General features: G+C 44.9%; 1 protein-coding gene across 2 annotated transcripts in view; it reads right to left on the bottom strand.

Annotated features, from left to right (window-relative positions):
- Positions 1-3,842: 3,842 nt before the first annotated feature.
- Positions 3,843-12,848, bottom strand: part of Itpr2 (inositol 1,4,5-trisphosphate receptor type 2) — a 397,058-nt gene continuing 388,052 nt past the window's right edge. For both annotated transcript variants that reach the window (XM_021191683.2, XM_029533962.1), the window contains 2 exons: positions 8,004-8,165; positions 3,843-7,391 (listed from right to left, as the gene is read on the bottom strand). In XM_021191683.2, coding sequence (XP_021047342.1) covers positions 7,305-7,391; positions 8,004-8,165 — 249 coding nt within the window. In that variant the 3' untranslated portion in view covers positions 3,843-7,304. The remainder of the gene's footprint in view (positions 7,392-8,003; positions 8,166-12,848) is intronic.

Here is a 12,848-nt window from a genome sequence, read left to right on the forward strand (position 1 = left end):
TAGTTTTCATAGTCTCTGGTGAGAATTCTGGTGTAATTCTGATAGGTCTGTCTTTATATGTTACTTGACCTTTTTCCCTTACTGCTTTTAATATTCTTTCTTTGTTTAGTGACTTTCGTATTTTGATTATTATGTGATGTGAGGAATTTCTTTTCTGGTCCAATGTATTTGGAGTTCTTTAGGCCTCTTCTATGTTTATGGGCATCTCTTTCTTTAGGTTAGGGAAGTTTTCTTCTATAATTTTGTTGGAGTTATTTACTGGGCCTTTAAGTTGGGAATCTTTACTCTCTTCTTTGCCTACTACCCTTAGGTTTGGTCTTCTCATTGTGTCCTGGATGTTTTGGGTTAGGAGCTTTTTGCATTTTGCATTTTCTTTGACTGTTGGGTCAATGTTTTCTATGGCATCTTCTGCACTTGAGATTCTCTCTTCTATCTCTTGTATTCTGTTGGTGATACTTGCATCTATAACCCTATCTCTTTCCTGGGTTTTCTATCTCCATTGTGTTGTCTTTACTGTTTATATTTCCATCTTTAGGTCTTAGATGGTTTTGTTCATTTCCCTCATTTGTTTGGTTATGTTTTCCTGTAAGTCTTTAAGGAATTTTTGTGTTTCCTCTTTAAGGGCTTCTACTTGTTTACCTGTGTTCTGTATTTCTTTAAGGGAGTTATTTATGCCCTTCTTAAAGTCCCCTATCATTATCAGAAGATGTGATTTTAAGTCAGAGTCTTGCTTTTCTGGTGTGTTGGAGTAACCAGGGTTTGCTGTGGTGGGAGAACTGGGTTTTGATGATACCAAGAAGTTTTGGTTTCTGTTATGTTCTTGTTCTTGCCTTTCACCATCTGGTTATCTCTGGTGTTAGCTGGTCTTGCTGTCTCTGACTTTGGCTTGTCCCTCCTGCAAGCCTGTGTGTCAGTATTCCTAGGAGACCAGTTCTCTTCAGTAGGAATTTGGGTATGGAGAGCTGTGGTACAGAGTCAGCTCTGGGGTGCAGACAGAGGTCAGAAGGATCCTGTCCCCAGCTGATCCTTGGTTCCTGTGTCCTGATGGCTCTGTGAGTGTCCCTCTTGGGTCAGGAATTTGAAGAGAAGTGGTGGTCTTACCTGTGCTCAGAGGTGTGTAGGCACTCCTGGGAGATCAGCTCTCTCCTGGCCGTGTTTGTGTATGTAGCTCTGTGGCACAAGATCAACTCTGGGCACAGCTGCCCAGGCAGCTCCTTGGTTCCTGTGTCCTGAGTGTTCCGTGTGTGTTCCTCTAAGCAGCAGTGGTGGTCCTACCTGACTCACAGGCCTGTCTGTACTCCTGGGAGGCTCATTCCATCCTGGCACTCTGCCCATTGCACTTGTAACCCATTAGTCAGAATTAGCTGAGTTGCATGCTGGGGTGTGAATAGCATCACTGTATTACTTTCTTTCCAGTTGCTGTGATTAAACACTTTGTCAGCAGCAACTTAGAGGAGAAAGGTCTTGTCACTTGCAGTTCCAGGTTCCAGATCATCACAGCATGGAACTGACAGTGGCTAGTGTGTGAAGGAATGATTCATACAACATCCATAACCAGGAACAGAGAACAGTGACTTCATGTATGCTTGGGCTCAGCCTACATTCTCCTCTCTTAGACAGATTAGGATCCCAGCCTAGGGAATGGTAATGCCCACAGTAGAGCTTCCCATCTCCATCACTGTAGTCGACGCAACTCCCTCAGACAAGCCTGGCCAGCCTGGGCTAGGCAGCCATTCATTGAAACTCTGTTTCCAAGTTATCCTGTATTATGTCAACTAATATAGATTATTATATAAATTAATATAAAATTAAGCATCACCGTCATTGCTAGCAGACATGAACTTAGGAAGTGATGATTTGGGGTTATGTGAATTTAGCTAAGTTAGAATAACACTTCCCAGAGTTCCATAGTTTGTAAGGTTGTCTATGTTGTGAATTTAGCTAAGTTAGAATAACACTTCCCAGAGTTCCATAGTTTGTAAGGTTGTCTATGTTAGGTTTGCAGGATATATTTTCATGAAATCTGGGTAATGGATGGCATGAAGTTGTAGTGACTTAGTCTGAAAGGAGCAGGTGACAGGTTTCATATGGCTCACTCTGGTCTTTTGGTTCATGTGCTGAGTGTGAGACAGGAAGTGGCCTTCAGTGTCTGCAGTCCCCAGCAGACACCCTTCTTTATCACTCTCTAGTCCTGCATGGAAGCCCATGCAGCTTCACTTTCAGCTCACCTGCACTGTGGCAAACTCCAGGTCGCCTTCCAGCTTCTTCTGTATCTCCTCTGCCCAGTTCCAGGCTTTCCAGCCATCCACCAGCCCCAGGGACTGACTCCCTGTCTTGTGGCAGAAGAACATGCATTCCCGAAAGCTTGCCACCCTCCTCATGCCAGCCATGATGTCTAAGCCACCTATAAATCTCTCAGCCATGTTAGCCACAGCAACTTTGATTCTCTGATAAAACAACAATAGATATTCATACATCAGATACCCAGGCCTTACTTTACAGTACGATGGTCAAAGAATTTTATTTGTAAATAATGACGAGAAGATGAGACCACAAAACACGACTCCTGTTGAAAGAGGCAAGGAAAAAGGTATTGATGTAGAAAAAGGAGGCTATAATTTCCTGAAATGAAGACTGATAGAAAAAAATAACACAAAACCAAAGGCAGGTATTAGACAGTAGCTTCAGAAGCTCATCTCTGTTACAAAATTAATGAGCAATCCCCGATGAAGGCACTGTACCAGAGAAATCCTAAACTGGACTTGCCTGGAGCACCCATGAGGACAGAACACACAGGCACAGTGACACACACCTTTAATCCCAGCACTCTGGAAGCAGAAGTAGGTGGGTCTTTGAGTTTGAAGCAGTACACTGTGGTCTACACAGTGAATTTCAGGCAAGCAAGGCCTATAAAGTGAATCACCTCCCACTCCCAACCCCCTAAAACCTCAGAGGATTTCAGTCAAACCTGCTCTCCTCTCTGTTGTCCTTGTCTGCCATAGAGTCTGCGTGAAGCTGTGGCCTCTCCAGTTGGGGAGGGCCACAGGAGACACGAACACCCAGCTTCTAGCCTGGGGTTAGTCCTCCGGAGATTTCCTCAAAACACCCAGTTGAGTAGACAGAGGCTGTGGCCTGGGACTTGCCCATAGCTCCCTCTGCATGCAGAGTCTTGTTGTGGGTGCCAGTCACCGTCACTGGAAGAGGAACTAACTTCCTGTCCTCCCCTGAGCCACCTTTCCTCTGACTGGAGCAGATCAAAGCAGGTCTTGCCACACTGCTTCAAGGAACTGGAAAATATTCACAGCAAAGAAATCTATTCATCCTCCTGTGTGTGCTTCACGTGGGCTCGGTAGGACTTGGGTTGCAGAAGGCTGAGTTTTGTTCTAAGACAGTGGTTCTCAACCTTTTGTGTGGTGACCCCCCAGCCACAAAATTATTTCCTTGCTGCCTCACAGCTATAATTGTGTGTGAACCATAATATAAATATCTGTCTTTTACGATGGTCTTGTGTGGTCCCCTGTGAAAGGGTTGTTCAGCCCCCAAATGGGTCATGGCCCACAGGTTGAGAATCACAGTTCGAAGGGGCACTGTCCTTGGGGACAGCAGATATCAAGAAACGGAGATCCCAAGATGGCAAAGAATCTGTGTCACTTCTGGGGATCTGTGTCACTTCTGGGGATCTGATATATTAGTGCGTGAGAGAAAATGGAGATTTGGCCAGTTCCCAACAGACCCTAGGCTCACTGGCCTTTGTGTGTCTTGGCCTTGCTGCGTAAAACAGCAATGACTATAATGCCTTTCACACCATAGAGATCTTATTCAGAAACATGGCAAGAAAAGAATGAGGCATACGCAAGATACAAATTCATTTTATTAATATTAACGTATAAGTTACCCAGACCTGACAGTATGTTAAAAATTACCTTTTAAAAAGAGGATGGAGACATTCTCTACTGCCAGAGGACAGAGAATCCATTTGGTGAGGGGAGTCCTGGCACAGTCACCTCATTCATTAGTCAAGTCAGTTCCAAGGGAGGTGTGTACCTGGAGTCATTTTCAGGGCTCTCCGTTTTCATGCATACTTAGTTCCATTTGATTCTGGCATTGTGTCTTCTACACAGGAGTTCTATCAAGTGTTATTTCAGAGGTGGCAGCAGGGTGAGGGAGTATGGGCCCTCAGGTAGCCTCGAGTGCTTTCTTAAATCTGGAATTGGCTGTCAGATTTTGAAAACAGAGAACTTAGCGTGGCTTACACAACCTTCCCACCCCCCTGCCCAGGGCAGGGCCTCAGAGCTGCAAGCAGCTTAGCTCTTCACCTGGCTCGGCAGGCGTCCGGTCTGGATTTAAGATGCCCACTACCTCTGGGGCTATCTGTGTCTCATCTCACAGTAGTTTGGAAGGGGTCTCCAGGCCAGAAGATCACAATAACTATTTCAATATAGCTTTAAAACAGCTGTCGCAGTTACTCTGCCACACAGCAAGGCTGTCTGCATGTTTACGGGTTCTGAGCTGTGAGGTCATCACTACTCTGCAGAAGTACGCTGATCTACTAGTCCCAGGGACAGGCACTTCGCCCTCCCTTCCTGTTAGATAGCATCTTGGGAAGTGAAGTTCTTAGTCTTCTTCCATCAGCTCCCACACTTAGTCCCAGGGCTGGAGCCACACCACGTTACAGTTTATAATTAAACAACTTTTAGAAGTGGGACATATGAGGATCAACACATTATCAGTTCTGATTCAAATGAATTAGCTTTCTGAAATTATAAGCAATCTGCCAAAAATGGTGATCTTTACCCACGGGGGGGGAGGGGGAAGAAAATGGCAGATTTGTGAAACTAAGCCCTTTGCGACAAAAAGGTAGAAATGGCATCTTTGCATGGGAACGACTGGTCAATGTTATATCTCTAGACAGTGCAAGATCTCTACTCACAATCATTTTAATTTAGGAAATGTATTCGATTAAACTCTTGAGATGCAGAATGGAGCGCAAACCTGGGAGCAAAACCTTCTGTAAATTAAAAATATCATTCAGCGGGAACTGTGACTTTTAACCAGTATGGATTTTAATAACCCGAATATTTAAAAAAAGCCCCCCTCCCGGGCTTAGAAGTCAGAGGTGACTGTATTTTTAATATCACTATATACATATGAGAATACCAACTATACCCAACTTCTGTCAACTACACCAGCTGCGTTAACAAACATGCATAACAAACATAAACTCTCACCTGACATCAAATTTCCTCATTTTTTAACATCTTTATGAATTCAGTGTCCTTGCAAGTTCCTTTTGTTTGTTTGTTTGTTTGATGTTTTTAACATTTTGCTTTATAATCTTTCATCTTGTACAGGGGAAGAAAAAGAAAAGTGCAGCTGAAAAAGTTTTAATTTTGACATAGTGAGGGTCTCCCCAACTGAAATCTTTTGGACATTTCCCACAGGAGAAACCACAGTGTCGAACTGTGCGCTGCTGGCACACAGCTGGGTGGTCAGGCCACAGCAGCCCGAAGCAGCGCCTGCCCTTCTGATTACCCAGTGGATTGTGCTGTTGCAGCAGTCATGGTTCTGGGCTTTAAACATGGGTGCTTTAGCCCAATTTTGGCGATACCCTTTAGAAAAAAAAGTTTGTGATTATAGTTTAAAGTTTTAGCAAAGAATTAAGGGTAATTGCAGACAGGTCTCTGACAAGGGTCAAAGGTCAGTGGTACACTGACGTCGGGCGTCACAGCATCCACATCTTTCCACTTCAGGCTAGGAGGAGCACTGCCCTGGCTAGGAGCACTTCGTAACTTTGGGTGGTCCTTGGGTGTGGAGGTTGAGTCCTAGTCAATTTAGTTAGAAAGTGCATCTCAGTGGTTCCAAGGCTACACCTATGAAATTGGAAGGTAAGCCATTCAGGTTCCTGCCTGTAGAGTGGGTTCATATGCACCCAGGATTTAATTTATTTTTGCTTTTACTTTTTAGGAGCTAACAGCCAAAACTGTATTGAAATGCCATAAAGCCTTAAAAGTTGTGTAACAAACCCTACGTGGCCCTTGGTGGTTGAGAGCTTAAAGAATCTGGAGGCCAGAGGGTCTCTGGCTCAGCATGTAGTGTCTTGGCTGGTGGTCCCTCACCACAAGACCACCTCACACTTTCATTATCTGTCTTCCTCTGACACCTCAAGTAGTCTCCAGAAGAAATCTCTCCTTCCAGGTTATTTTTTTTCCCCTTGACAAGTTCTGGTTGCATGACTCAACATGAAAACAGTTTGGGGAAAGGAATTATGAGCTGCCTACATCCCGAAAAGCTGTTACTCAAATAGTCTTAAATAGGCCATTGAAATGTTGTTGCGTATTCTTACGTAGTCAATACAATTCTTAGACTTCCCTCTGGCAGCTGCAGGGATCGCAAACACTCGGGTCCTCAAGCACCTCAGATGCAAGTCAACCTGCTTTTAAAAGGCAAGGCCATCGGAGTGTTTGCTGTCACCTCCAAGATTTCCTTTCAGTGCCTGTATATTTTAGTAGCATTCGCACTGGAAACATTCCTTCCTGGGTCTTGTGGTCAAGTTTCCCTTCTCCAGATCTTTAACATCTTAGCACACATGTGACTTTAAGCACACTCTTAGCCATTCTATGAAAGCTTCCTGTGGCACGGGCTGCACAGAGTCCTGGAGACAGCCACCCTGATCCTGTTGGTTATGTTTTTCAGTGTGTGGGGTATGAACTCTGAAGCACTGAGGGGCAGTGCTCTGAGCCCATTGTGTCTCATGCCAAGAAGAAAGTGTCCAGCTAACGTGTAAGGTTCAGAAGTTTAATGACATCTTTTCAATTCTCCTTTTTAATCTTTAAAAATTTTTTTCCTTAGTCAGACTTAGCCAGCAGAGTGTGGCTTCCTGTCTTGCTGACTCGAGTGCCACAATTCGAACAAATTCCAACCAGCCATGACGGAGGCTGCAATCAGTGTGTGAGAAAAGTCCAAGGCCTATCGATCAAGCAGGGGGAGGTCTGCTGCTCCCCATCAGACTCTCCCACCCCCTCCAGCCCCCAGGCTGGCTGCTTCCTGCCCCACCAAGAGTCTGTGCCCTATGCTGGCTTTTTTTTCCTTCTTTCTTTCTTTCTTTTTTTTATCTCTAAGCTTGAATCTTCTCAAGCGTGCAAACACAGTTACGGATTGTTCTGGGAGCTAAATGGCTCAGCATCTTGGCACTTGGTTGTTTTTAGCTTTTCAACAATAGCCACTGTTCGCTCCCCTCCATCTCCATCCCTCCATGATGAGGCAGGCATCCGATGAAAGGCTGGTCACGGCGTGTCCCCGTGGTGTCAGTGCGGTGGCATGTGATGGTTCACATGGGGTGTGTTTGATCCAAGGAAGCCCAGCCTTTGCTTGTTTTTCCTTTGTTCGGTCATCTGGGGAAAGAGAGAGAGTGTGTTCAGCTGGTTTTCTTAATTCTTCCCCAGTGCTGTCGGCCACTGAGGTCTTGTTTTCTTTCCCAAGAGCCCGCTGTCTAGTTCCACGTATGCTTACCACAAAAGAAATTATTGTGAAAAGTAAATTACCATAAATAGAGGTAGTGAGAAAGAGCAACCCTACTCTCCCCGTGGTTAGGAAACGGATCTGTTGTGTTCTTATTACTGTTGCTGTAAGCATTTAATGGCTACCAAGGGGCCTGGTGATATTCTGTTTTATGAGTGTTAAGGATGTCATATGATAGAGGGTTGATCAGGATGTTACAGTGGCGGCCATTAGGAACACCTGCCTTTCCAAGGAGCTTGGCTATCTGAAGCCTGGCAGGATAAAATCTATCACCAAGAGCAAAGGGCTCCCTCCCTGTCTTTCCACAGAGTGAGAAATGCTTGCAGGGGTTGTAGGGGAGTCCCTGCTTGCTGAGATGCCACCTCACTGCAAGGCACACTTGGGGAGGTTTCTTTCCTGGAGTCTCTGGGTCCCCTTGTTCACAGAGGTAAATGGCTCCAGCCTCCCTGCTACATCCACCCCCTCCTTCCCCTGAGCTCGCTGACCTGCTCCTTCAGCTCTGCCAGCTGCCCTGACAGCTGCTTCACCAGATTCATAGTAGACTCCAGCTTCTCCTGCAGGTTCCGGATCTCATTTTGCTCACTGTCACCTTCGTTGCTGACAAGTGACATGGCTCGCATCCGAGGAAACCAGTCCAAATTCTTCTCCTAGGAGGAAATAAATGTGCAGGTACCAGATAGTGAGTGCGAGAGGGAGCCGGAGGCACCACAAAGAATGTTTCCAGTTATAACTGTTGGGATATAAATCAGTGTCTCAATTAATCCCAGTACTCTGGAAGCAGGAGGATTGCTTGGACTTCAAGGCTAGTGTGGGCTATATAGTGAATTTCAGGCCAGCCTGGGCTAGATAGCAGGATTGTCTCAGAGGAAAAAAACAAAACAAAACAAAACCTCAAAATGTAATCTCTCTAAGTATATACACTGAAAGGTCCCTCTCTGGTTAGAGGCAGAAAGAGGCAGGATTGGAGTCAAGGGATTAAGACTCTGGTCCTCATGGCCTAAGAAAGACCTTGTCAACAATGGCTTCCTCCAGGGTCCCAGGTGGTCCTGAATGAAGCAGGCATCCAGTGATTCTAATGGAGGATGGGGTAGGGTCTGATGGTAGCAAGAGTGGACTGAGAGTGTATGTGTGTGTGTGTGTGTGTGTGTGTGTGTGTGTGTGAGGGGGGGGGAAGGTTTTCAGTTCCAGCCACCGTGCTGGGTCCCTGCTTCCATCCTCAGCTAAAGTTCATTACCAGCTTTGCGGGCTGTGGGTTCCTGTGGGGAAGAAGGGAGCGGAAGGGCACAGCCTGGGGCTAGTCTGTCTGTTCCCTTTGGAAGCACTGTATTATAGTGGGGTGATTTCCCCAGATGACAATAGCTGGCACCACTTCTGCTATTTTCTGGGCAGACTGGGTGTGACCTCTGTGTGTTTCTCTCCCTTGCGGTAGGCACCCATATGTCTCAAAGTCTGCCTAACTGCCCAACACCAGAGAGCCACAGTGTATAACTTAGAAGTATTTATCAATCTTCATTTACTGCAGAGTAAACTGTAATTCGTCCCCCATCTCCAGCATGTCACCCATGTCAGAGCTGGGATCCTAAGCTTTTGCACCATAGACCTTGTGGGTGTGCCCCACCTGCCTGCCTGTTTCTCTGTACCTTCATCTGACACCCCTGCAGAGAGCTTCTTGCTTACAGTTCTTTCCCTCCCAGGTAAGTTGGGGAATTGACTGAGAAAACCTCTTCCCAGTAGCTTGGAACCACAAGACCATCAGAGCTGCGGAGGGAGGGGTGGTCTTTACATGTCCATCTAGATTTTGGCATGGTGTGTGTGTATGTGTATGTGTGTGTGTGTGTGTGTGGTGAGAGAGAGAGAGAGAGAGAGAGAGAGAGAGAGAGAGAGAGAGAGAGAAAGACAGAGAGAGAGAGACAGAGAGACAGAGAGATTCTTCATGGTTGCTTATCACCAGTAACAAAAAATGATAAAGGATTACAGAAAAAAACAAAGAGAATTGCATTTAATCAGGGTAACTCACTAGCATTTCATTAAACAGGGTAATTCACTAGCATTTCATTAAACAGGGTAACTCACTAGCATTTCATTAAACAGGGTAACTCACTAGCATTTCATTAAACAAGGTAACTCACTAGCATTTAATCAGGGTAACTCACTAGTATTTCAAAAGAAGACCATCACTTTCTCTGAAGTTCAGTGACAAACTCACTCATTCACTCCTCTGTGTGTGTGTGTGTGTGTGTGTATGTATGTGTGTGTGTGTGTGTGTGTTTGTGCGCGCGCTCATGCACACATGCGCGTGCACCCATGCCTGTGTCAGACAAACTGCCCGAGTCAGTTCTCTCCTTTCACCAACTGGGTCCTGGGAATCAAAGTCAGATGCTCAGCTTTTGCAGCGAGCACCATGGCCTGTTCAGCCATCTCTCTGGCTTGGGAAATGGAGTTTGGCCTGAAGTCTTCTGAAGCCAAGGATGATGATATTTGTGCAGCCATGTAAATGACTTTGCTGCTGCAGAGCTATATTTAAAATGGTGAAGGCAGTAACCTTACCATCATCTGATTTCAGCCACAATGAAAATATCAGAATTTGCAGATTCTTAGGACAAATCCTGCAGAGTCCCTGACAACCTGCAAGTGACCAGCTTAGTTGCCTTCAGGCAATGAGCCAGCCAACATCCGAGATAGCTGTATAAAAGAGACACCCCCTACCAGGCTTTCTAGGAGACCTGAGAGCAGAGAGGACTGCTAAAAAGCTGTCCTTCCTAAGACACTAAAGGTATAATAATTTCTACATGTCAGAGTCCCAGAATTTTCCAGCTCTTTTTTGGGTGAGTGTGTGAGATAAACAGATGGCCACCACTAGTTTCTTCCAGAGAAGAAACTGTGTCTGGGACAGGAAATGGGAAAAACTCGGGGGATTTAAATAAAGGCTTGCTATATAACTTCATTCTTTTTTGTGTCTGAATAAAAATGCATAACAAAGCAGGGAGGTGGGTAGAACATTAAGAGAAAGAATCCAGATTCAAAGATGAGTATGGTGTGTTTTCTATCATAGGGAGAATCTAGAGTTAAGTTTAGATTCTTAGAACACAAGAAGGTGAAAAGAAAGTTTAAGACAGGGTGGGTATTTAAGAGGGTCGTTGGCACATGTGACTAGGAAGAAAGGCAGTTTGCTAGGGGCAGCAGTGTTGGAAAACATCAGGTGACATAGAGTCAGATGATCCTACATCAAGGGAAAGAAAAGCCATCACTTCCAGGGCAGAGACAGAATGCCCTCAGCAGATCTCCTTGGCCAAAGAGACCGAGAACATAAGACGGAGTATGTGAAACCACCTCTTCAGAAAGGCACTACGGGGCTGGGTCAGTTATGTTCAAAGCCGCCTGCTTTTCAGGAAACAATAACAGCGGCTCTCTCTCAGCTGCTGCTGCTGGAACTGCGGGGCCATGGGACTCTTGGTCTCTGCTCTGCCTGCACTGGTCCCTTTGTTTACTTGTTCCTTTCATAATTCCCGCTTGTGATTCCTGTGCCCGTGCTAGGCACCAGGAAACAATGGTAAGTAACACCCAGCCCAGCCTCTCCCTCCACTAATCCCCAGCTGGTCCCAGCTGTTCTAGGCAAGGAAGGACAAGCTATGGCGGGAGGTGCCAGGGAGCAAAGATGGTCTGGGCTGCATTCTCTCTCTTTACCCTCTTTGGATTTTCTGGCTACTCTATTTGCCAGGTTTCTTCCTCTGCTGGTATGTCAACTGACCATATCTGAAATGAAGGTATATGGGTAACTGTACAATGCTTAAAATTAAGAAATGCTGAGATCCTTGCTCCTAGGCAGTGAGGCTAGACTTTCATCCTCAACTCCACCCACCCCTGCTGTACCCACTCAGCCTCTTCACTAGATAAGCACTAGATCTATATTGCCAACTCTACTCACACCCATGACCTTAAGGCTCACTCTCCCCTTCAAGGAGGGGCACTACACCTGCACATGTAACTCCTCCCACCCCTGCAGTAGGCATGGAAATGACAACATGCTCTGGCTTGCCTCCCCTCATTTATTCTTCAAGGGATTCAAGACTAGCATTGCCAATTCCACCAGGAACTGTTGCCTGAAGAAAAGTCCTGACCCCTCATGCCTGAAGTTTAGCTATGAGCATCTTCTAACTCTACAGAAAGTCTTCTCTGGGTTTAGAAACCTCACTGAGCTTTAGGTGAGCCAAGACTACTACTGTTAGATACCCCAAACACTGGGCCCTTAGCCCCATACAGCAGCTGGTCAATTATAGGACAGATTGTAGTAATAGGACCCAGTGCTTCAGCCACCCACTCAACACAAAAGGCAAGGTTTCTACAAACACTACCAGATGCCTAGATCCCACTGCAAACACGAATAAACAAACAGTAAGTCTCTACCAAAAATTAGTCCTCCCTGTGTAATGTCCCCTGAGAAGAGCAACTTAGATGACACACATGATAATGGTTCAAGTAGAAATAATGAAAAATGATCAAAGAATTCAGAGAGTAGACGAAAACCAGATTGAAAGATTGCAAAAAAAACCCACAGTTGGATAAAATAACAAAAACAATTCAAGACATGAAAACAGAACTAATAAAGAGATAGAATCTCTTAAGAAAAGTCAAAATGAAATGACCCTTTAATGCAAAATTCATGAATTGAAAATTCATGAAGTCTAACAAAAAATTTAGAGGAAAGTTTATCAAGAGATTGGACCAGATAGAAGAGAGAATTATCAATTCTGCAAGACAAAATAGAGGAATTAGATCACTTGGACAAAGAAAATGCAAACTCCCCAAAACCCGAAGAACAGAGCACATAGAAACTCAACTCCATAAAAACTCAAACCTTCAGAATAAATAAGTGTAGAAGGAAAAGAGTCCCAGGTCAAAGGAACAGAAAATATTTTCAGCAAGATTATAAAATAAAAATTCCCCAATTTAAGAAGAGATGCCTATCAAGGTCCAAGAGGCATATAGAACACCAAATAGACAGGACCAGAATAGAAATTCTCTACACCATATAACAGTCAAAACAAAGAAAAGATGTTGAAAGTAACAAGAAAAAAAAATCAAGTCTCGTACAAAAGCAGGACCACCAGAGTTAACAGTTCATTTTCCAGTGGAGACTATGAAAGTCTGACAGGACTGGACCCGTGCTCTACAAGTTATGAAAGACCACATGGATGGCAGCGCAGACTTCTATACCCAGTGAAACTATCAGATTTAATGTATGACCACTAATCCACCTCTAGAGAAGATACTGGAAAGAATACTCAGGTTTGAAGAACAGGATCAACCTGTTCAGAAAGGCACAAAAACAG

This window comes from Mus pahari, chromosome 2 (assembly GCF_900095145.1).
Source record: "Mus pahari chromosome 2, PAHARI_EIJ_v1.1, whole genome shotgun sequence".
NCBI lineage: Eukaryota > Metazoa > Chordata > Mammalia > Rodentia > Muridae > Mus > Mus pahari.